Source organism: Monopterus albus, unplaced genomic scaffold, assembly GCF_001952655.1.
Source record: "Monopterus albus unplaced genomic scaffold, M_albus_1.0 scaffold363.1, whole genome shotgun sequence".
Classification (NCBI taxonomy): domain Eukaryota; kingdom Metazoa; phylum Chordata; class Actinopteri; order Synbranchiformes; family Synbranchidae; genus Monopterus; species Monopterus albus.
Genome location: NW_018128243.1, coordinates 221,626 through 246,696, shown reverse-complemented (window position 1 = coordinate 246,696; position 25,071 = coordinate 221,626). Strand labels below are relative to the sequence as shown.

Here is a 25,071-nt window from a genome sequence, read left to right as displayed (position 1 = left end):
CACATACAGATTAAATAACAATATATATTTTTGTTTTAAAACAAAAAAATATATATATATACTATACATGTATAGTAGAGAAAAGTATAGCATACAAAAATGTAAAACAAACAAAAAACATACTGTGTGAAGGTGTAACTAAAAAGAAAAGCAGTGAATCAGTGAACTACTAAATTAAATAAGTAATTGAATATTTGATTGATCACTATTATCAATAAACCTAATTTAAATGAAAATGATACAGGCCCATTGTGAATGTTTGCAGATTGCTCTGCTGCCCCCATATGGCCAGAAAGTCTGTTAGTGATGCTTTAAAAACCTGTGAATGAATCTATTTATTAGATTTTTTTTTTTTTTTGCAGTTTTATGTTACAAATTTTAAAATAAAGGTCACGTGGAAAGTCACATGGAAAAATGAGAAGATGGTTAATTTTTATTATATTTCTGTCACAGCTCATTAACAGAGCACAGGTGGACTCACAGGCAGGGCTCTATTAAGTATCTTTAATATTAAAAATGACAGAGGCTTCCAGGAAAACAGGATGACTGGCACAAAAACATCAGGTGGTAAGAGCAAAAGAAGCAAAGGTTCAAGCAACAGGCAGAATAAACAAACTAGAGCAAAGGGTGGACTTCTACGTCCAGTGCGGCACAGTAGAGGACCTGGCAGCAGCAGGTGGAACTGGCAGGTTTATATAGTGAGAGAACTTATGAAGTGGGTCATGTGAGTGGGACTGCAGGAAACAGGCAGAAATAAGCGACTGAGACCAGAGAGCCACATCATTTCAATTCTATATTGTAGTTATATAGTTTTATATTATTTGAGTTTATTATATTGCATGCTGTTAAAGATTTTTTTGCCAGTTCAGTCAAGTGTGTGTGTGTGTGTGTGTGTGTGTGTGTGTGTGTGTGTGTGTGTGTGTGTGTGTGTGTGTGTGCGCGCGCGCGTGTGTTTGGATGCATCCTTAGGTTTTTAGACTCAATCTCATCATTCCTTGATCACTTGTCATCACGGATTAGCACAGGGACACACATTACACATACTGCGCTAGCAACGTGAAGCTGCTTCAGCTACAAGTTCCCCAGAGGCATTACGCTTATTCTGAGACACCAGGTTGTGTTTTTTTTTTTTTTTTTTTAAACTGCTGACTGCTGCTGAGTCTGGTTGTACCAGCAGAGAATATTCATTCTGTTACATGAGTTGTGACACTGTGTATTTCTTGAGGAACTAGTTAAATACAATTATGACATGTTGTTTACTGCCAGCAGTGGCTTGTCTGTCAGCCACACAGACGTGCACCACACACACATACACACACTCAGAGCATCATGTTTCGTCCTTGTGGAGTCACCACTCTCTCACTCGCTCTGCTCCTGATCTACTGACACACACACACACACACTCAAATTTGTTTCTTAAAACTGTCAGCCCACTCCACCTTGGTCCGTTTGATGGTAGGGAGCCTGTTTCCTGAACTCCAGGATGAGCTGCTTAGTCTCAGCAGTGTTCAGGACCAGCTGTCTCTTCCCCGTCTGTGGACAGTGACATTCTCCACTAGCTGTGGCTATGGGGCATCATTATTGTTGTCATTAATGCCCAGGATGGTCTTGTTATCTGTGAAAGTGAATATAATAATATTGTGGTCTAGTATGGATGTGCAGTCATGAATATACAGTAAGGACAGTTTTGGACTCAGCAGCCTTGGTGGGTGGGCGGAGGGGGTTTATGTGCTCAGCTGACATCCTGTTCATTAGACACTCTAGCATCCAGTTACAAGTGGGTGTGAGCAACCCCATTCTGCCTGTCTCACAGTAAGCTGTTTGTTTTTTTAAGTGTTCAAATATTGCACGGCAGAGTAGAGGCCAAGGAATACTGCGTCGTTCACTGACCTGTTCACCAGCCAGGTATGCAAACTACCAGGGGTCTGTGGTTTTTGGGATGGTAGTATATACAATAGATCAACTTTTCCAGGCGACTTACAGCCTGTGATGTGATTGCCACTGGGTGGAAGCCACTCGCGCAGGTTTTATTCAGCTGTCCGTTGCCTGTGCCAGTGACAGAGAGATCAAAGTGGTATGAACAGCCTGAATAAGCAAGTTGTTTCTGTGTAGACTCCAGCTCCAGTCTTTCACCTTTGTTGTCCTGCAGGTGCAATGTCAGTGCTAGGGCAGTTTTCCTCAGGCGCAAGTTTTTTTTTTTTTTTTTACATGCGGGCACCAAATAGACTTGTTTGCACCAGTATCGGAGGAGAGGCTCAGCTGAGACAGTGTTTATGCTGATTAGGCGGTGCAGTTTTGTTTATTTTGTCATGTAATTGTGTGTGCGTTAAAACCTATTCAGACAACCTTTATCACAAATGCAGACGGGACAGTTTTTGTGGCTTTTCTTGGCAAAGGAGGAGAACACATACATGCCTCTTTAGAAAAAAAAAACACCTCTCAGCTGTCCTCTTTCATTTGCTGCACTTTGTTTCATCTTCTGCAGATTGATATGCATCAAAACACATCTTTTAATGAGACTCTGAAACATTACCGTCTCCAGCATGTTGTCCTTGAGTGGGTGACTCAGAGTTCTGTAGAAATGTCCAGAGGCTACTTCTGTTGTGTGACAAGTGAGAAGCTTTTAGAATGTCAGCTCTTTTCTGTGTAAACAGTTGTAATCATCACAAAACAGCAGAAATAATGTGGTTGCTTCACCTACATTTGTGAGAGGGGCTGTGTGTATTTTTCACATTGATGAGTACAGCAGCTTTGACTTTATTAATTATTTAAATATCAGGATCTATCAGTAAATCATGTTCTGTTTTTACTCAACATCAGACCAATGAACCTTTACACACAGGTTCTAAGTTTAATAGTAAAGTCATCTGGATTTACGCAGCTATTATCACAGAACTAGCTCAGTGACACAGATCAGATGGGCACTCACACTCTTCCATTCATATTTCATCTTTGTTGTTTTCTTTATGTGCATTATACTAGCTGTGTGCAGCCTCTAGCCACTAGCCTCACAACACACTAGGACATTTATCTGATTTCCTGCAGCTCCCTCTGGAGGCACAAAGGCTTTATAAAACCATTTCACATTTGCAAGAGTAATCCCTAACACAAACAGGCTTATCACTTAATATGAGCAATTTTTCTGTCAAATTTATTTTTCACTCGGGATGTGGAAGCTAGCAAGCTAGGCTAACTGGCCAGGTGTTGGTGAAGTCAGTTATTGTGTCCCAGTTTCACACACACAGGCTACCATTTATATACAAGTAGAGCTACAAATCATTGTAGCACATTTTTTGCAGATACAGCCATATTATGCTGAAATAATTACACTGAAATATAATTGGGAACAACAGCTTATATCTTCTTATTTGTCTTGTGTTACAAATCTACACTTTTTACCAGATGCCATCCTGCTTTTGTTGCATAACACTCTCAAAATCAGTCAGGAAAGCTGTAGCTAAAACCTCCAACAAAGACAAACGGAAACAATTTCCTTTTCACATCATTTGTTTTCAAACCCCGCCTTGGACATTTAACACAAGGTTGCTGGAGAACACACACTGCAGACTGAGACAGGAGTAATAATAAGTAATAATGTTGTGTGTAATGCAATGTTTTCAGCGCATCTCTATTCTTATTTTTGTGTTTTGTGAGTTTGGCCATTGCTGATTTTTTTCCTCATCAGGTGAAGGTCAGTTTAAGTCAATAGGCAAGAGAGCATGGGACAGGTTAATGCAGTTACTACTTAGCAAATTTTTTCTCTTATCTTTTAAAGTTTACAACCTTTTGTAATGATGTTTGTGTTGTGTCTAATGATAGCATTTTAACATTGGCTCACATTTAACTAACTTTAAACATTAGTTAGCTAATGGGACAGCCAGAAGGCATGAAAAATTGAATGGAAAAGGTAAAACTGGATACGGTTTTGTATTAAAACCCATACCACTTGGGTTTACAATGTAGTCGTAGTCCTGAAGGCTAACATTAGCTGGTATATTATTTATTTAGCTAAAATAGAGTGCCATAAGGATGATGTATTTTTGTAGGCCAACCCAGATGTTGGCATCACCCTGGTTCTCTCAACAAAAAACAAACAATTTTTCATAGGTTTTTGGATTATTAACTCTGACAGACAACAGTTTATGACACCTAAATGTTTTGTTCAGCAAGATCATCTTCACAAGTGAACACCGCTTTTATGATGTCAGAAGTTAGTTTATTAACAAACTACACCATGGTCCCATGACTTCAGCGTCACCGCCATGGCTTCCAACTTGTAATTTGATTTAGCGTTCTTACGTGTACAAAATCTTTTCCTTTTAGCGTGACCTGATCTAGCTAGTGATCATGGCTGTATCAGTTAATTTAGTTTAAGTGGGCAAGTATAAACATAACAAGGCTGTAAAGGTGAACTAATGAGTCGAGGATGATGTAAAATCCCAGCCTCTGTAGTCTCATTTAGCCACTTGTTATTAACTGCCTATTTTAAGACATGTAAAAGCATTAAAAATCAAGAGTGGGGTATTTACTAATACATTTTATGTCGAAGAACTAAATGTAAAAATGTATTGACCTTGCTAACTACAGACCTGATTTCAGGCATCTAACCAAAAACCCATTTAAAATATTGACTTCAGGGTGAAGGAACCGGAGGTGCAAAAATGCTAAGTGAGTTCCATGTTTTAGGACTCATGACTATGGCCCTTATTACTGACTGTTTCTTTCACACTTACAATAACACGCTAGAAGAAATTTAGCCAGCTTTTGGATTCGGTCCTTGGCTGTTCCCTAACCAACAATATTATATTTAATGCCATATAAATCCTGTGTGAACAAGTTAAATTGTGTTAAATATGTTTCTGAGAAAAAAAGAGGCGGTTGGAGGAAGTGATCCTGCTTTTTTCTGCAGCTGGAACATCTTGAATAGATGCTGTGTCAGCAGCTTGGCTATGAGTGCATACTGGTTGTGTGTGTAAAGCCATGTCATTAGGGTTGGTAGTGAGGGGTTGCAGATGTCATGGATGCAAAGGAAAAATGTTTAAATACTTACAAGATATCCCTCTGTGTCTGCATTCATTTGGAGGAGGCAGGACTAGCTGTAAACTTAATAAGCGCTGGTTTTGATATCATTACAAAATACATAGTTGTGAGATAGTTTGTCATTCATCATTTCATGTTCTGAAAAGTGCATATGTCATTTTATCCTCAGCTCACACACACAATTCTGTCAAATTCCAATTCAGATCAGCTGTATAACATCAGTTCTAGTCAGATTCTTACATGAAAATCGCTTGTTGCATCAGTGTGTGAGGGTTTGTGTCGATACTGTTTATGGCTGAATCAAAAGGTTTGTAGCAGGTTTTTGTTATTCAATCAATGTCTGTCACCGTGTTGAAGATGTAGTTAGTGGAGTGTTTAAAGGCTTTCTACAACCGTCACATAGAAGCTACTGTATGGCTTTCTCTAATCACCTTTTGGTCAGTTCCTGTTGGAGTATGTATAGCATGTATGTATAGAAGTATAAGCTACTATGTATAACAGGGTAACAGGGTCGTATGCTAATACGTATCCTCATTAATGGATTGCTTAGCAACAGCAAATGGTTGCCTAGCAACAACATTACCAGCTAGCAAATTGGGTGTATTCAGAAGTCCACTGTAGAAAAACAAGTTGAGAGGGATGTGGAGGGTGTGTGCATGGAGTGATGTGGAGGGTGTGTGCATGGAGTGATGTGGAGGGTGTGTGTATGAGTATTAAGTCAGACAAATGAGATATTCTGCAGAGTCAGCAATTTAACAGCAGAGACCCTCAAAGTGTGTATTTAAAACAAATATTACACGCACTCAAATAGACTGTTTGTTTGTTTCTGTAAGGAGCAGAGGTTTCTGTCATCCTAGTAGGATGTGGGCTGGATGTGGATGTGGAGTCGATCATTTCTGCTTGTAGCGATCAGCTTGACCCAGTCAACCTGAACAACATTTGAAGTCTTTTATAGTGGCACTGGGGAGCGAGGACAAAGGAGGCTGCCTGGAGGAGTTATAATAGAGGATATACCAGTGTGTCCTTTGCATAAGTCTGTTATGGATTGACACGCCCCTTTATTAGAAATCAGTTTGTGATTGGACGCTTCACATGAGGGACTGAAGGAAAGGATGTCTCTTGTCAGTTATAATGTGTTTCCTCGGTTCCTCTCTTCTCGCAGGACTAAGACACAAAAAGACACAACTGAGGGAAGATGTGGATACAATTAGGTGAATTGGGATTCACCTCTAATATCTGGCAGAGAATGTTGCATTGTGGGTAATGAAAGTGCCAGATTTTGACAAGGAAGATGAAGAATAAAAAGAACAGAATAAACTAGGGCATTACTGTAAATATTAGTTAAATCAACAAGACCAAAAACATAGCACTTTAAGGAGAAGATTGAGGTGGTAAAGGAAGCTACAACAACCAACAGCTTCATCGGTAATAATGAGAAGTGTCAGTAGATAATGGTCATGCTGCACACCTGCATGAATATGAGAGGACATTACTAGGGATTTATAAATTCTACTAGTTCACTGAATCTGTCTTTCTCTCCTCAGGGGGCTGCTGACAGGAAGTCTGTGTGTGACCTGTCGTGAGCAGTCATGTTCCGTAACAGCCTGAAGATGCTGCTGGGAGGCAAAAGCCGCAAGAACAACAGCGGTCAGTAGCTATATGTCATTATGTGTCATTGTACCCTATCTTGTGTTAATCTCATGAGGTGTGCTTCTAGTCTGGTGTAAATTATCTCTGTGTTGGTGTCTAGGTGGCAGATACAGTATGTTGTTGTGGTGGTTTCCATGAGTTCACTCTAAGGCTCCAAACAAATTACTAATTTAATAGTTGAACAATCTATTGATTACAGAAACGAATACTAGACTATTCAGATTATACATTAAATTGCACAATTACTTAGTGACTCTTTTAAGATATCAGCTTTAAGTTTGTAAAGTTAGTGCACATTTGGTATGTGAACAGGATCCTTGTGAATAATAGGTAATTATTTACGACACTCATAACTAGCTAGCCAATTAACTTACCGAGATGAGTCTGCATCGTCCAGAGAGCCAGTATGACTCCTCTTCACATTCTCCAGCATAACTGATGTTTTCCCATGATAGTCAGGTCTGCTTTGCAAATGTTGCAGTTCACAACGCCAAGCTAGGAGTTAAATGCTCCCATACCTTGGATTTTTTTAGTTTACTAAAAGGCAAAAGGTGTTGCCATTACACGGTAATGCCTCAAGCCCCAAGGATCAGAGCTGGAATGTGAAGCAATTTTGTCTAGAAAACCCCTAGGATTATTTTATTTTATCCCGTTCATGTGTGTGTGGAGCTGAGAACAGCCGAGACGCTCAAATCAGCTGGAGAAGGACACTAGACAACCACGTGCAATGGCATCACCAACTAATAAACAATTCAATTTGTTGGCAACTGGTTTGGGTGGTGATTTTAGTCGACTACTGTATGTTGATTATTCATTGTGACTCCTCTCTTTTTCAACAGGTGGCAGTGGCATTGAGTCAGAGGGATCAGAGTTCAGCATGATTGAGGGATTCACTCGTTCACTTCCCTCCTCGCCCCTCCTCAACCTTCGGCTGGCCAAAAGATCTGGTAGGGTTTATCTATCTGGTTTACCATGGCTGATTTTGATGGTGTATTATTGTATTTCTTTAATATATACGTGGTTATTAGTTTGTTCTTGTCTCAGCCAAGTCTACATTAAAGCTAAAAACACGTTCATTACTGTACCTCCATCCTAATCGTTTGTCCATTTCCATGTCAGCTACAGATCTGGTTAGACACTGCCCTGTGTTTTCATTGGCTAAACAAAATGGTGATGAGCTATCTACAAAATGCACTCATATAAGTGCCAGATTTGTGAATACAGTAAAAATATAGGCACAGTTTTTAGGAGGAGAGAGTATCACCCAGACATAACATGACAGCTTTCTCTTGTTATAATCACTTTCATAATAAATTAAAATATTTACATAAAGACATGAAATTTGACAGAAAGATAGTTTAATATGTGTAAATAACAACCAATCACCCCTTGGTGGTAATCATGTAAAAAAACTCCACGCAAAAAAAAACAAAAAAAAAACAGTGCATCGACTGCATAAGTCCGTGCTAGGATCAAATTAGTTCACACAGTTCCGCTACACACTCCAGGATAGCTCCTTGTAGTTGTAGAAGAGACACATATCCAGCTGCAACATAGGAACTCACATAATGTCTCTCTCAAAGTGACTGTTATCACCACTGGGTTTCTGTTTTTTGCAGTAGCTGCTCATGGCTGGTTAGTTCTGACTACTAACACCCAGCCACACACATCTCTATCCCAACGTGTTCTCATTCCCAGGGAGTCAACTAGTGATGGTTTGTCAAGTACCGTCTCATACCGGTGCTAAACAGTGCCTTCGGCGTCCATATAAGATGTTCAGGGTTTTCATTATGGAACAGTATTAACCCACTTGCAACAGTACACAAAATAACTTGGTTAAGTTTAGAGAAGGGACCGTGGGTTGGGTTAAAACAGTCCCCAATTGAAAATCACAGTATCACAAACCAGAGTTAAACTCTCATGTACTGTGGGAAAGTATGATGTTTAACCAATCTATCCATCCCAGCCACATCCTTTTTCACCGTTTTTTACTTGTAAACCTTGTGCATCTCCCACAGACGCCAAGGGCGCACTTGAGCATCTTTATGCAACACAGAAGTTAACCATACACATCACATCACAAAGGTACCTGACAAAATGTCAGTATTTGACACCCTGAGAATCAAATCTGGCTCACTATCCCCACTAGCTTGTACTATAGATGACAGTTGTGGAAACTGTCTGATCAGCAGGCTTCCTATCAGTCTGTATAATCTCTTGCTTACATTTGTTATTTCTTTGTTAAGAGTCAGTGTGATCACAGACCAGAGCTAAAAGGCAGCAATGTGTAATATTTTCACTTGGCTCAGAAACATTTAACCAAACTGAAATGAAAGTGCCCTGAATTACAAGGATACATTTCCTGACAAAATGTGTTCATAGCCTCTCTTTATTTTTTATTTGAAAAAAGATCTTAAAGCATCATTTTACTGTCTGTGCATCGTATGAAAAAAATTGACCTGCGGAGTCTTTGGCGTTAAGTCGGCACTGTGGGGTCATAATTTTATGGGCTAGTCATGGCATAAGCCATACAGGAATATTCCCCCCAGTGAAGTCTAGATTCTGATTGAAAGGGATGAGTGAATCAATGAGAAACCATAAACAGCATTAGAACAGTTTCTCCTTTCCTCTCCTCTCACAGACACACACAGCTGTGACCTTTTACACTGTGTCTAGCAGCAGAGGGGAGGGGGGTTGACCTGTGACCCTACATTTGATTGTCCCTATGTGCCTTAGTGAGAGAGAAAACAGAAAAGTAACCCAACCCCCCCTGGCAACCTCTCCTGTCCTCTCCTTTCATCTCTTCTCCTCCTGCTCCTCCTCCTCAGGGTTGCTTTGACACAATTCTCCTAAACATTACCATGTGGAGTCTCTCTCCAACTCTCTTTCTGTGTCTCTTTATCACTCGCTCTCTGTCAAAACAGAAACATTATCCTGAGCCAGGGAAACTTCTTAAAGTCAGTGCACTATATCCACATTCATCTATTTTAATAAAGACACTTACTGGTAAAGTTTTTTTTCTTATTAAACTAAAAATGAGACGAAACTTAAAGCCAGTTGTGGTGTAGAAAAATACCATCTAAAGTAAAAGAAATGCCAATGTAAAGTAACTAGCTTCTCAGCTTTTAATGTAAGGTTACAGTTCCTTGAAATCTCATTTTTAAACCCTTAAAGAGCCCATGTCATGCTTTTCCTTGTTTTCTAACTTATCTACAATGTTACAGTGGTGAATTATTATCTTAGACATGACCTAAAGCTCAAACAATGAGGTGTACGTGTGTTCTAGTATTTCTATGCAGAAGCAACTCTGTTTATACACATCTCGCAAGCTGCGCGTTCATGTGAGCTTGCCTGACATCCACTGGTTCCATTGTAAAAGCTGAATTTTTCTACTGCACGCAGTTGTGTGGATATACTGTATTTTACCTCCTGCTGCTTCACTGTGACCAGAAGACGTGGCCTGAGGTTACTGCATGTCCAGGAATGTTTCGGTACATGGACCCGCTGCTTTACCTGACCAGGTCTAACCTATGATCAGCCAGCCAGTGAAGCACTCTGGGGCAGTGATGATCAGCTCATCAATGCTGGATTCTCCTGGAGTACAGTACCTGTTTGTTTTGACTGCTTGAGGCCAGTGTGTGTGTCCATGTGATGTGATCTGGGTTAATGAGAGGATTCTAATGAATTTGGATGTTATTGTTGGTGCTACGCTACCTGTTGGAATTAATTTTACTACTTTGAGACTGTATGTGGTCGTGTGGGGGAACCAACCACCAGTTGGATTTACCGACCTTGGAGCTACTTTAAAGGGAGTGATATTTCCACTGCTCGGTGGGACTTAACAGTAAGTTTGAAAAAAACACACATGTTGCATGTCTGTTAGTGTTATGTTTCTGTAGGGAATTGTTGTAAGGCTGGAGAAGTTGCTGTGTCTGCATTATGCCAGTTAAAATATGGGTCTCTCAACTAAACGCTTTGTTTAGAGTGTTATACATCTCTTGTCATGAGTACCTATACCATTGTTTACCTCTCTATGGAAGAGAAATTCAAATTAATTAATGCTGTTGTTGTTTGTTGTGCTGTTCACTTTCTACATAACACCAGCAGCAGGAGGTGTGCACGTTCACAAACTGTCCTCTCATTTTTAGGAAGAGGCTTTCTGGTTGGAATTATGAGGGGTGCAAAGCTAATCTAGACGCACCCAAGATTAAACATTAAATGGCTGGAAATTAACATGACATGGGCTCTGTAATAGATTTTTTTTTTCAGGCCACCTGGTGGCAACCAGCTGTAGTCACAGCACAAACATATAATCTGTTGAATTCAGAAGGTGACTTGTTGGCCATCAGTTGCTTAATTGCACATCAAGCAGTTACAGAGGATTAGTGTTCATAGCCTACTTCTGACCACAAGGTGAATGTAATTCAACTGTAAGTTCACTGTCTTTTAGCTAGCTGTCCGGACAACAGATTCACTGTATTGGTTCACTGTCCTCACTCTTTTCAACCATAGACAGCTGTTTTCAGCAAAAAAAAAAGCTGTATACTACCAGCTTAACCTAAACAGCAACCAAACGTATGTGCTTTTTTTTTTCTCTATGTTTTTATATTTGTGGACTTAAGTGGATTGCAGTCTTCTGTTTTCACAGTGATTTGTGTCTTCTGTTCTTAGAAAATAAGTTTTTACTTTAACTGAAGCATTTCTTTGCTCTGTCAACCTTTAGATGAGTCTTATTGGAGCCTTTCTATTTCTGGCCGTGTTTGTCTTGTGTTACAAGATAGAAGACTGAACAGTCTTTCTGAACTTTCCTCTCACTTCTCAACATGCAGTCATTCTGTTCAGTTCCTCCTGCAGTCCTTCCCATTCCCCCCCGTGTGTATGTGTTTTTTTTATGGGGGTTGGAGCAGAGGAGGTTTTGATTTGCTGTGCAGTCAGACGAAGGAGCTCGCCTTTCAGACCAGATATGGAGGCTCTGCTGTTGAAAGAAAAACTCTTCAAACACTTGGAAAATTGACTTAATGTGTTTCTTACCAAAGAAGACATCAACTACGGGAAGATTTACTCTTTTCACTTCATGCTTGGGTTGTTGTTTACTTTCTTTGCTTAGTTTTGAGGAGGTTCTACCTGTGAATGAAAAAGAGCATATTTTGGCTAAAAAGAACAATAACCAGTGGAATATATTGTCCAGATGTGGTGTGTGCATTGTGGTAAAGTTTAAAAGCATGCAGATTCCAGTTTTACCATTAGAAGTAACTAAGTGCCTTTACTGAACATATGGTTAATACCACAGTGTTTACATGTTTTACTATCCTGCTTGTTGGCTGCAGTCATTCTGCTTCAGAAGTACCGTACAGTTTTTTTCCTTTTGCTGTAGAGTCTCTTCCGCCACTTATCTCTTCATTCCTACCTCCTCCACCTTCCTCTCCCTCTCTCTTTTGTGTACTCTGGAGAAAGAGGAGTTCAGGACCAACGAGAAGAGGACTGGGCAGTGATGTCATCATGTGTATTTCGGTTTTTACCATCAAAGCTTAATGGAGAGTACAAACAGCATGACAGCAATTGGCTCAGGTCTCTGAACCCTTAGAACCCTTCTGCCAGATAGCTATGGACTGCACGGCAGCTATTTTGAGATCATGTGCCCGCTCAAGAGCCAAGTGGCGTCGGCACGAGTGGTCTTCCATCCGTCGTCCATGGAGATTGCCACATGGCCGCAGTTGCGGCGGAGATGTCATGGCGGCCGGTGTGGTCAGCCACGCCTCCTCTCTCCTGCAACGCTTGCTGTTTTATGTCTGCTGTTGTTTGTCCCATGAGGAGAGCTCTGAGCTGTGTCAGGATTGGGTGGATCACCCCACTGATGAATCCCAGAGAAGAGGAAGACACAAAATAGAGGAGGAAGGTGAGAGCGAAAGACTCTCTGTCATGATATTTCTGCAAACAGACAGGGTAAAAATGAACTGTCCTGGTGACCCTGTTAGGGGTCTAGTGTATTTTAATATTTAATATTTTGAAGAAAATGTTATTTTTAGTCTCTAGTATGGGTCAAGCTCAAAATACACTGGATCCCACAATTTCCTATCCTGAAGAGCAATTTTCTTCAGACCCCACCTTGTCCCTTAACTGTTTCAAATGTCACACCTAAAGTTTATAACACATACATTCTGTTAAAAATTTGAATTGGTGACCTAAAGCTTAGAAAACTCCATAATCTCTTATGGATTTGATCTTTGGAAAGCTCCACAAGACAACACAACAGTTTTTTCAAGAGCAAACTGAACTTCATATCAACAATCAGTGGACTGCCCCTTCAAGAATATTTTGTCATTGCAGCCATCTATTTTTCGGTTGTGATCAGAGGTGGTCTTTAATTATGTTTTTCCTGCAGTTTTATCACAAAGACTGGCTGCCTTGCATTAAGTAATGTGTCTTCCTTAGCTTAAATATGGTCACTTTAGTAATGTTGCTAGCTTGTAGTTTTCCACTGCAATTCACAGTACAGAAATCATGACTCATACAGGAATGACTACTTGAAAATTTCATCAGTGTGTTTGCTGAATGATGTTGAGGCCTAGTAGCACCACATACAGTATGTCACAACAAAGTTCATCCATATGTGGTGAGGCAGCTACTCTCAGGGCTAATTGGTAAATTACCTGGTGAGCTAATAGCAAACATATTAGCCAGCTGTGCTAGCACTAGTCAGACAGTCCCTTGATGCAAACTTGTCATTTGTGATATTGGGCTATATAAACAAAATTTGACTTGACTTGAGTCACAGTGCTTCAAAGTTTCTACTTTGCTGATTATTCATCCTGGCATTTTGTTCTCAGGATTGTACATCATGTCAATCAACAAAAGGTTATTGAAGGGGGTGAAGCTTTCTGAACTAGTGAGCTTTCTAACTAGGATAGCTTAGGAGGATAGCTTAGTTGCCAATGGGACAATAGATTGAGAGGCTTTTTGTTCCCTTAAAGGTCACCACTGTCAGGATAGCTTGCTATCAGTCAGTGGTATGTCAGTGTTGAACTAGTTTTGTCCAAAGTTGAACTCCATGCTGTTTCTTGTGCCAGTGAAACCACAAGGAATGCACAATTGTATGGATGTGGCTGGCCACTGCAGATGCCAGATGAAATCACATTATAATGCTGAAAAAGTTGGACCAGATGTAACTTTTTTGCTGCACAATGCTGTGTTGTTTTGGATAAACCCCCCCCTTGATGTTCCCTCAGGTCAGTGTGAACACAGACTCAGCGTCTTGTGTCAGCAGTAAAACTTGCCGGGAACTAACAAGACTAGATGGTGTTGTTAGGAATGTACAGGAGCAGAAGATCAGCTTAAAATCCACCCAGGATATGTTTGAAAAGATAATCGAATACAAGACTAAAGCAAAGACAAAGTCAATTGAAAACGACATCATGAATTCAAAGCAGAAGACTGATGTAATGTTTACCAAGTTGAGCTACACTGAAAATCACTACAGGAGGACAAGCGTTTTAATTGATGGGATTGCAGACAAGAGAACAGAACTAGAGTAAGTCATATGACACACGATTGATCTTCCTTCTTGGTGACATTAATATTGACTGTTTTCTAAAGACTGTCCATTACACAACAAGTTGGTTTCTGTGTGGCTGATGTCTGCAATCTTACTCAGGTTGTGACTCAACCTACAGGAATTTCCAAACCATGGATGGTGTTAATGCTTGACTCTTGTACTGAGAACATTTCACTTAGATACTGTGACTTCAGAAGGTGGTAGGACCCCTGCTCTTTTTGCCCATCAATCTACACTCAGAACCCCTTAATCACAAAGTGAAAACATTTTGAGACTTTTTTTTTTCAAATTTATAAAAAACAAAAACCGAAACTTCAGCTTTAAAAAGTACTCAGACACCTTTTTAGTTCTTTGTAGAGTACTTTCAAAGCAGAGGTGAGGGACTCGAGTCATTACTTGACTCGAGTCAGAGCAAATTCACAAATTTGAGGACTTGAGGTTTGCTTGACTAACAGTGGTAAAAGACTTGACTTTGACTTGGTATTCATGACTTGAGAGTTGACTTAGACTTGAGACAGGTTACTCAAAATTACTTAATTTTTAAAATTAAATATTTACATTTTCTAGATATTGAGAAGTTAGGCTTTTGTTTTTGAAACACAATTGGATGATTTTTATTGCTATGCAGGCAAATCTGGCAACCTACCAGAACCCGGCAGACCAGCAGATGGCAATACAAGTCAGAGTGCAGCTGTGAAGGGGCCTAGTTGAAAAATAATATTGGATTCAAGGATTAAGTTGTCGATGACAGTAGTAAGAAGGGAACAGCGATATGCAGTCACACAAACACCACAACATCCAACTTCATCTATTAGTACAAAAGTCACAAACAAAGGCAGGTCCATGAATGTGTACATTAGCTAACTTGCTGGCTGTTCAAATGTTAGCTAAAAAGCTAACGTTAGGTTTAAGCTGTTAGACTTGGCTTCAAATTGATTATGCATTTTATTGAGAAGAGTTTCTGATAGCAATGAAAGGCATGCCCTTTTAATGTAATAGCTAAGGGTTAGTTTATACCCTGAGAAAGCACAATTAATAATCAGAGCAGGTCTATGAACAACTTACATAAATACATGATACATAACATTATCAGATCCTCAGAATTTTGTTTGACTCGACTTGTGACTTGATTGATTCTTACCACAGTAATTTGAGACTTGCTTCAGACTTGCACATATGTGACTTACTCCCACCTTTGTAAGTCTCAGCGAGTTTTGCACATCTGGATTTGGACAGTTTTTCTTATTCTTTCTGGCAGATCCTCTCAAATCAGACTTGTCTTAAAGCCACTGGTGTGTTGGTTGTGTGCTTCAGGTCATTGTTGTGGCAGTTCTTGTGCTCCTCCTTTATCAATTGTAATCTCCCTCCGCGATGGCCGTCCCTGGTAGGCTAGTGGTTAAGGCGCAGCACTCTCGCCGCTGCGGCCTGGGTTTGAGTCAGGGTTGCGTCAGGAAGGGCATCCGGCATAAAACACGTCAATGTCAGCCGAGCCGTCAGTGTGACGATGTGCTGTGGCGACCCGTAAACGGGAAAAGCCGAAAGTGACTTTCTTTTTTTCAATCTCCCTCCACGAGATTGAGCATTGCTGAAACTATACACATTGCAACATAATACTTTGGATACATAAGGATAACCCCCCCACACACACGCGCATACACACACACACATAGCACTGCACTGAGAACGTATGGAGTGTACTAAAGTTAAACTTGCTGCCTCTTGCTACATTTGAAGAAATTGGTTACTTTGTTAGGAAACTTACAGGGCCCATGCCATGCTTTTCCATGTTTTTTCACTTACCTACAATGTTACAACGTCTGAGACATGACCTAAAGCTCAAAAAATGAGGTGTCCGTATGAGGTGGACGTATGTTCTAGTACTTGTATGCAGAAGCAACTTCGTTTACACAAGTCTCGCTTGCAAGACCTTTTTTCTAACAAAATAAAGTATTACTTGATAGTTTAAGGATTTCCTTGAATGGTCATAATCTCCAGGCAGTTGTGCATTCATGTGAGCTTGCCTGACATCCACCAGTGCCACTGGTGGAATTTTTTGTCTGTGCCCTGTTTTGTGGATATAGTTTACCTCCTGCTGCTGCACTGTGACCAGAGGATGTGGAGAAAAACACAGGGCCTGAGGTTACTGCATGTCCAGGAATGTTCCTGTACAGGGACTCATTGTTTTACCTGACCAGGTCTAACCTACAAACAACTGGCCAGTGAAGCAACCTGGGGCAGTGAACGATCAGCTCATCAACGCTGGATTCCTCCAGAGCACAGTACCTGTTTGTTTTGACTGCTTGAGGCCAGTATGTGGTGTTGCTGGTTAACCAGCGGATTCTACTGATCCATGATCTTATTGTCAGTGCTACGCTACCTGCTGAAATTAATTTCACTACTTTGGGACTGTATATGGTCATGTGGGGGAAGATGTAATGACCACCGGTTGGATTTACCGACCTTGGAGCTACTTGTAAGTGAGTGATGTTTCCACTCTTCGGTGGGACTTGCAAGTAAAAAAAAACAAGCACACGTTGCATGTCTGTTAATACATTGTTTCTGTAATATTAGAGAGAATTGTAAGGCTGGAGAAGTTACTATGTCTGTATTATGCCAGTTCAAATATGAGGTTTCTCAATTACCCACTTTGTTCAGAGTGTTACACATCTCTTTTCATCAGTACATATACCATTTTTTACCTATCTATGGAGCAGAAATTTAAATTAATTAATGTTGTTGTGGTTCATTCTGCTGTTCACTTTTGATGCAACACCGGCAGCAGGAGTTGTGCGCATTCACGAACTATCCTCTCGTTTTTAGGTAGAGGGTCTCTGGTTTTATTGTTATGAAACAATTACAGACTATTTGGAGTCATGAGGGGTGCCAAGCTAATCTAGAGGTGCCCAAGATTAATCATTAAATGGCTGGAAATGAGCATGCCATGAGCTGTTTAAACACAGTCCTAGCATTCTGAAACCTCCATTTGAAGTCTGCAACAACAAGTTCCTCTTCTTCCCATTCAGTATCAGACTTTGGTTCATGTATTTATACACAGCCTACTGTCTTGTGTTTCCAGCTTAAGTCATTACACAAGGTAAAGATTGACCATAAGAGGACTAGCATTATTCATTAATTGCTGTCCCGATTGGCTGGGGGTGAACATTGGTCATCACCTTCAGCTACTCAGAATTGGTGCTCTTGAATACTGTGAACAAAATGTCAGTAATATGTTTAAAATGCATTCAATGTTTATGAAAAAATTGGTCAAAAAGGCCTATACCAGCTCTTTAACTTGTTAACATGATGGTTGGTGACACAGAGGTTGTGGATGCAAATCCTGTCTGTATGGTTCATACTTTTTTCCTGATAAAAGGACAAATGTTCACAATTGTATTCTCAGAAAAAGAGTGGGAACAAGAAGAAAGAAGGTAGGTAGATAATTACAAAATAAGGAAGGAAAGAAGGGAAAAAGAAAGGAAGGAAGGACAACAGAAATAACAGACAGCACTCAGAGAGTGCAAACCTTTGCCAAGGCAGATCAGTTTCTGTCAGGATCGGAGCGTGAAGCTGCCGATAATGTTGTGGGTGAACTCAAATAGCCAGATGAGGATAAGTAAAGAAACACCGTCTCTTTAATAAGAGCACTGACAATGAACAAAAAAACAATACAAGACACGGGTTAAGCACAAAACACACTTACAGGTCGATAATACAGTCCAAGGTCAGAACCAGCAAACACATACATCCAAGGAATCCAAAACGCGTTGTCCAAAAGGGAAGTCCGATAAGCCGATATACAGAGAAGCAGTCAGAGTTAGAAGGGCAAGGCAATACACGGTGGTCAAAAACAGAAATCCAGGGTCAGTAACTAGAGAGTCAGGCAAGGATTAATGCTGGAGAATCAGAGCTGGAGTCTAGAACAATCTGGCAGGGAACTGGTGGGGGAAGGCTGCTTATAATGGGGTGAAAAACAGGTGTGATCAATGAGGAGCAGGTGAAACTAATGTGAGTGATGATTAAAGTAAAAAGTCCGAAACTGTGGTGAAACAAAAACAGGAAGTAAAGTCAAACTAAGAGCACGACAGGAAGCAAATGGAACCGAATCATGACAAGTTTTCACATAATGCTGTGAGGCAGTATTCCCAGGATAGTTTGACCATTGCATAAAGTCCTTGTGTGGAGGTGGAGCCGCGTTTGTGCTCTTTAGAACGTAAAGGCTGTGAAAATATTGGAAAATTAAATTTCATTTCTTTGATTCACTGCTTTGTTTTACTAGTGTCTCTGCCCTTCATTTAAACACTAGCTTGCTTGACCGCTGCTCGTTCGCTCTGTTGGTGGGGAAGATTTAGAACACAGGCAGTGAAATTTGGGCACAAAGATAAAATGAATGACTCTTAGTTATGGCTTGGATCCCTTCGTTCTAAACAAGCAATTGAATAGAATGTAACTAGAAAATCAACAGGCCTGTGCTGCAGTTCTATTGAGTGTCTAGTGTTAGCTGCCATGTTGGAAGGCTTTTTTGCTTTCCAGGGCTCGATAGCAGTCAGATGACTGACTGAATGCTATGAATTGGCCCTATGTCACAATGGTGAAGAATCCTTTAAAACATTTCTGTATCTAGATGACGATACGGATCAGCACCAGTTCCATGGGACATACCCCACCTGCCAAATAATTTCATGAAAATCCATTGATTACTTTTTGAGTTATTCTGTGAACAAACCAATAAACAAAGCAGCAAACTCTGGCAAAAGCATTACCCCCGCCCTTGGTGGAGGTAATAAAAAGGAAAAAAACAAATTAAGAAGGGAAGAGCAAAGAAAGAAAGAAAAGATACAATGGAGAAAAAGAAAGGAAGGAATAAAGATGGATTGCTTGACGGATTTAGAAGCTACAGTAGTTAGGGAAGCAGAAATGGAAAAGTCTGTGCTCTCTGTATCTGATCCTTACATTTTTTTTCTTCTTCCAAAAATGGCACAAGCACTCTGTCATTGACTGACCACACGCACATGCATGTAGAGTATGTGTGTACATTCACACAGAAACAGTGTGTCTTTGCAGTGTGCTTTGTGTTTGGTTGGTTTTACTTTCAGTGTGTGATGCTTCTCTAGTATTTAGTCCAGCAGTCAGCAATTTATAGCTGTAATTACAGACCGTCAGAGAAAGAGACGGGCGTATGAGTTTTCATGCTGTGGCTTACACACACACACACACACACACACATACACACACACACACACACATAAAAATGTGTGTGTGCCTACTCTTGACATATGATGGTGAATATATTAATATAGAGATTAATCACTGTTTTGCACTGTTTCTCTCATGGCCTTTGACATTGTGTTACAGTAGCACAGTCAATTTGCTATTAGTTCTAAACACAAAGCACAGCTGAGGGTGATGCAAGTATTTGGTCATATGCTACACTTTTCAACAAATTAATGTTTCCCTTAATGACACTGTTATATGAAAAGTAAAACGATCACCAAATGCCACCTGCTCAGCTCCAAACAACAGACAGAGCCACAGTAGCTTGTGAACACAGTGGAACTAAAGAGCCAGCTGTTTCCCTCGGGAGTTGTTGGAGACTGAAAACAGAGATAAAGAGAGTGAATGTTGTACTTGCATCCCATGGACAATAACACAACTCCCAGTGAATGCAGTTGTTGTTACCCCATATCTGCAGAATGGGAACTAAGAACATTTGCTGTATCAACTTCTTATCAAAACTACTATTGTCATGATTGTAATCATAGCTTGTTTCTGCCACCCCAAGTTAATAGTTCTTTACTTAAAGGGCTTGTATTTGCAGATTGATATTATGCAACAAAACACACATGAATGGCATGACAGTGATTTACTGAAACAGCACTTTGAGACTTTCCAAACTGTAATGAGCCCAACTGTTTAATTATTGATAAAACAAAGACTCACAATTGAGCATTTGTGACTCTCATTAAGAACTGTCGCTCTTGTATGGACTGTGTATAGAAGATGTTTTTGCAGTTCTGACTGTGGCCACAATGGCAACAACACCTGACAGGTAATGCTGTAACTGATTAAGACAAATAAAAAAATACTGTATAATGGACCTCTTTTCCTCTCTATCTCACTCTCTGTAACTCTCCAGGTGAAGATGAAGAGTTAGGACCTCCTCCCTCAGTAGATGAGGCAGCTGATGCTCTGATGACCAGGCTGGGCTTCCTGCTGGGGGAAAAGATAATCAGTGGAGAGCCGGGGTCACCTTACCATGCTCAGGATGATGGACAGGTAAAAGAAAAGAGGCACACATACAGAGGCACATATTCACACAATGTAGCCTAACTTGCAAAACACCAGTAAAGAGAGAATTTTGATTTTCCTGTTGCAAATTCAGATTTCTGAAATGTATTCAGCCATACTGTCATTTTTCATTGGGTTGTGGTTATGTTTTATGGTTTTCTGTAAGTAAGTATTCCTGTTATTTTGTCCCTTTCCTTCACCGTAGTCTTTCTAGATTATTCTATACCAACACACTTAAGTTGGGAAACAAAATGCCCGCTTTGAAATGAAACAGGAGAGGTAGCATCTGGACATCAAGGGCCACGACACATCAAGCCTACTGTTGGCCATCAACCACTGTCAGACCATTGTTTGAGCATCTGTCAGGGCTATTTTTCCCAGTGTGTCGCGGAACTCATCGGACCTACTCCTTGGCTTTTTGGCTGATTTGACATGTTGAAGTGCAGAAGTGCCAAAACATGCAGTTTCTTGAACAGCCACTTGAGGCTGGCTCCAAGAGGGAGTCAATCCCCATGGACCGCTATGTTAAAATGCCTGACTTGACCTCAGAAATTAACGTTTACAGCCTACAAAAACAGTTTTGGTCTCTGTAGCTAATTTCTCCTTCTGTTATGCTTCCGATACTCTTTATAGATACTAGTTCTTCTTCTATCTCTGCTAGCTCTTCTCCTTCCCCTTTCTGAATGGTGAACACAGATACTGCCACCCGCTGGTAGGGCAAGTTATTTGTGTCATGCAAATGCAGAACATACATGCTAGTTGGCCATTGGTTGTAGACTGTGCGGTGTGTTCAAGTGCCACTTTTTTGACCTGACTGGCCCAGACAAAGGCGACGGGAGGTGACACGACAGGTGGTCCTCGTCGCTGCTAGTTCTTTCATGTCAGCTTTTTGTGTCTCTGCCCTAAGGTGAATAGCCATTCACCTTCTTGTAATCCTAGCTGTCTCATGTTATTCAAGAACTCAGTTGAATCTTGCAGCTATGATGGGAGATATTTAACTACAAGGTGTACATGATAGTTAATGAATCTCAGTTATGAACCAATGGAACCAGCCCTGGAATAGTGAAGTGTAAATTTTTAAACTGTATTTTAGATAGTGCCTAAATTACTGTTGTAATGCAGATTTCTTATATATAAGAAAGCCAGGATGCAGTCTCCTCTCTTCTCCGCAGAGGATCTCTCCGTCCTCCAGTCTGGCCAGTAGCGGCACCTCCCCCTGCTCTACAATGCAGCCTCCTGCTGGGGGAGAGGCCAATAACAACAAGCATGCCTCCACTAACCACGCCTCTGTCACCTCCCCTACATCGACACTAGAAAGCAGAGACAGTGGAATCATAGGTGAGAGACTGTAGATGTGCTTTCTTCAAAAAATAAATGCTTACACTGCTAAATGACCACCGTGCTCTGTCTTCCCCTCACTGTTTCTATCAGCCACGTTGACCAGTTATTCTGAGTCGGCAGCAGAGCAGAACGACAGCACCAAGTGTCCTGGAGATGGTTACCATGGCGGTAGCCTCAGCCTCTGGCAGGAGGGGGGCTGGCCAATGGTGGCCTCCACCTCCTCTTCCTGTATGGTAGTGAAAGGAAGCGTATATGATGGCTTCCTGTACAGGGAGGATGACAAAATGGCTGCCTCCACTTACAGCCTCAACAAACTCCACCCAGACCAAGGCCCTGGCTCTGCCCGGTCTTCAGGCTCCACCAGCTCCATCCCTGTCTACCTCATGCCTCGCCCTAATTCCGTTGCTGGTAAAATGACAAACGAGTGATGTGAATGTGTGTGTGTGTGTGTTAATCAAGTGTTTTCCAGCCCAGTAGCGTGCTCCCACACACACTTTCCTGTCAGGAAAGACAAATCTTTTTCAAATCCCTCTTTTTCAACTATAGTGAGATCAATAGTGATACTGAGCATATAAAAGCATAGTGGTAACTTCCATGGTAATTGTTCTCTCTTGGTTTAACACAGGACTTTTCATAAACACAGGCAAACATACAGTTGGTTTCCTCACTATCAACCTGTGAAAGATGGGTTTACAGTAGGTGCCTATTGATTGTGCTCAGGTTAGGTTGATTGGTGTCTCTAAATTGCTTGTAGGTGTGAGTAGAGGGTGAGCTGTACAGGGTTTACCCAATGTCAGCTGGGATTGGCTCCAGCTCCCCTTGACCTTCTTCAGGATAAGTAGTATAGATAATGGATAGATGGCTAGATAGGTGCAACTGAAACTATGCCCAGTGTAGCCATTTTTATTAGAAAATAAAATATTGAAAAACTATTAAAGCTGCATTACTCAATATTTTTATCTTAAAAATGGATTACAGGACTATGTGTAATATGAAAGAGGTCAAAAAACTACAAAGAATTTTCCACCTAGCTCCACATCTCCTGTACAGGCCAGTGATTTGCTCTGGTTTGATGGCCCACAGTTTTGTTATTTTGACTCCCACCACTCTCATTGGCCTAATATACGCCACATATAGCTATGTAACAAGATATTACTGTTCACTGGTTCAGTAAATAAACAACTGTCTGCTCAAACATTGGCAAACAAACTCATCTCAGTGATAACATATCAATGTTGTGGTTACAGCTTGGCCTGCTGCCCCCAAGTGACCAAAAATTAAAGTGTTTGCTGCTTTAATTAGGGCCCAGTTAATAATGCATTGTGGTTACAAACTTTAACAGCCAATCATTTCCATCTTCATGCACTGTTAACTTTAGTTTATTTTCCATTTAACTTTAGCAACACATACAGCTTTATGCCTTGTTTACCTGCTTCCACAGGGTGGGCCACGGAAAAGTAGCCTGTGCACTCGAACGTATTGGAGGTGGGCTGCTTTTCCATGGCCCACCCTGTATATAGGAAACAAATGAGAACAGATGTCAGTTGTCAGTTTATTTCCCATATTCAGCCTAAACCTAATGGAATAATTCAACATTTTTACACTCATATGTTTCCTTTCCAAAAGTCAGATAAGAAGGCTGGTACCTGTTTATGTGTTAATCTACAGTAGATTAGCAGTGAGACTGGAAATAACAAAAAATTCCAACCACCACCTCGAACGCTTAGTTATTAACAGTTGTATCTCATCTATTTAATCTGTACACAAACAGAAATGTCTCTGAAAAACAAGGGCAGAGTAAGTGGGAATAGTGAGCTCCATATCCGTATATGTATGTATACAAAACTGCTGGAAAAAAAAAAAAATAGACGCCTAGGCAACGTGTTCACATTTCGTCCTCCCTTTTCCTTTCTCTGTGTCTCATAAAAAACTAAAAACCATGCGCGCCTTTGGAAAGGAAGGAAGTAACATGTATGACGTTTCTCCAAACACACACACACACGCATACACACAGGATGCGAGGCACAGCCAGCTCTGACATGTTCTATGGTGTTAGACAATTGGAGTGATGGGATCGAACTTTTGGTAGGTTTCTGTCTGTTTTTGTCCAGAGTCGAGACAACTCAGAGTTTTCATTTCTGTTTATTAGTGTTCTGTTACCTTTCACATTAACTTTAAAGCAGCTGCAGTGGAAGTCAGACTCTATGCTCCTTGGACAATATCCTACAAGATTGATAGATAAGAAAATGAAGGTAGTTTTGTTGTCTTTCAAAAACTAGTCTTTAACCACAGATTTACATGACCTCCGTTCTTTTCCTTTCAGTGTTTTCAAATCCTGGGTTTTGTTGTGGTTGTATCCTAGTTCTTATTAGCTTTATTGTAAGTCTTAATGCAGTGGTTCTTACGGGTTGAAGTCAAAATCCTGGACACCATTAAGCACTAAGATCAAAAACCACTGAATTTACAAGTTGTACAGATATTTACATATAACGTCACTGTACAGTTGCCAGGCAACCCGAGGAATCAACAGGAAGTCATTGCTTCAATGCCCAGAAATAGTTTGGCACAAAATTTAGCTTCCACTCACCATTAGCAGCATAGACAACAGATTTTTACACACACAAATTTGAATCAAAATGCACACATTGATTCATAGTTAACTTCTCTATTTATGTATACATTATTGTTCCTTTTGACTTTTTATCTAATAACCAGGTTTTTTTTTTTATTGCATCTAATGATCTGCAACACAACGGTCATCCTCAGGAGTCAGTGCTCCATTAGAGCTGTGAGGACATTTTTATTTTCAGAAGATCAAATGAATGGCAGTTTGTTTTCCCACCTCAAATACAGCTCTACTACCATATATTGTCTGTTTATTGTCTAATGACTTTGAAAGTAAAACAGACAAGTGTAATAACTATCAGCATACATTACATTTTCTGCATTTTTTGGTTAAAAAGAATATTTAATATATGATGAGAAATCAGGAGAAGATTTATTTCTATAATTTTACAACCACAGAAAACTCATCAGCCTTTGTTTATTCTCTCTGTAGCCACTAGTTCTGCCCATCTTGAAGATCTAGCCTATCTGGATGATCAGCAGAGACGCATCCCTTCAAGGACATCCCTCAGAATGCCCAGGCAGAATTCTGGGAGTCGTGGCCAACAGGACCACAAAGGTAAACACACGCACACACA

At 40.5% G+C, this 25,071-nt stretch overlaps 1 protein-coding gene across 1 annotated transcript in view; it reads left to right on the top strand.

Moving 5' to 3' along the window:
• The window catches only part of LOC109951092 (protein TANC2-like), a 51,950-nt gene that overhangs the window by 8,594 nt on the left and 18,285 nt on the right, over positions 1 to 25,071 (top strand). The window contains exons 2-7 of the mRNA XM_020585375.1: positions 6,585 to 6,687; positions 7,530 to 7,637; positions 20,376 to 20,515; positions 21,700 to 21,865; positions 21,959 to 22,276; positions 24,927 to 25,052. Coding sequence (XP_020441031.1) covers positions 6,630 to 6,687; positions 7,530 to 7,637; positions 20,376 to 20,515; positions 21,700 to 21,865; positions 21,959 to 22,276; positions 24,927 to 25,052 — 916 coding nt within the window. The 5' untranslated portion in view covers positions 6,585 to 6,629. The remainder of the gene's footprint in view (positions 1 to 6,584; positions 6,688 to 7,529; positions 7,638 to 20,375; positions 20,516 to 21,699; positions 21,866 to 21,958; positions 22,277 to 24,926; positions 25,053 to 25,071) is intronic.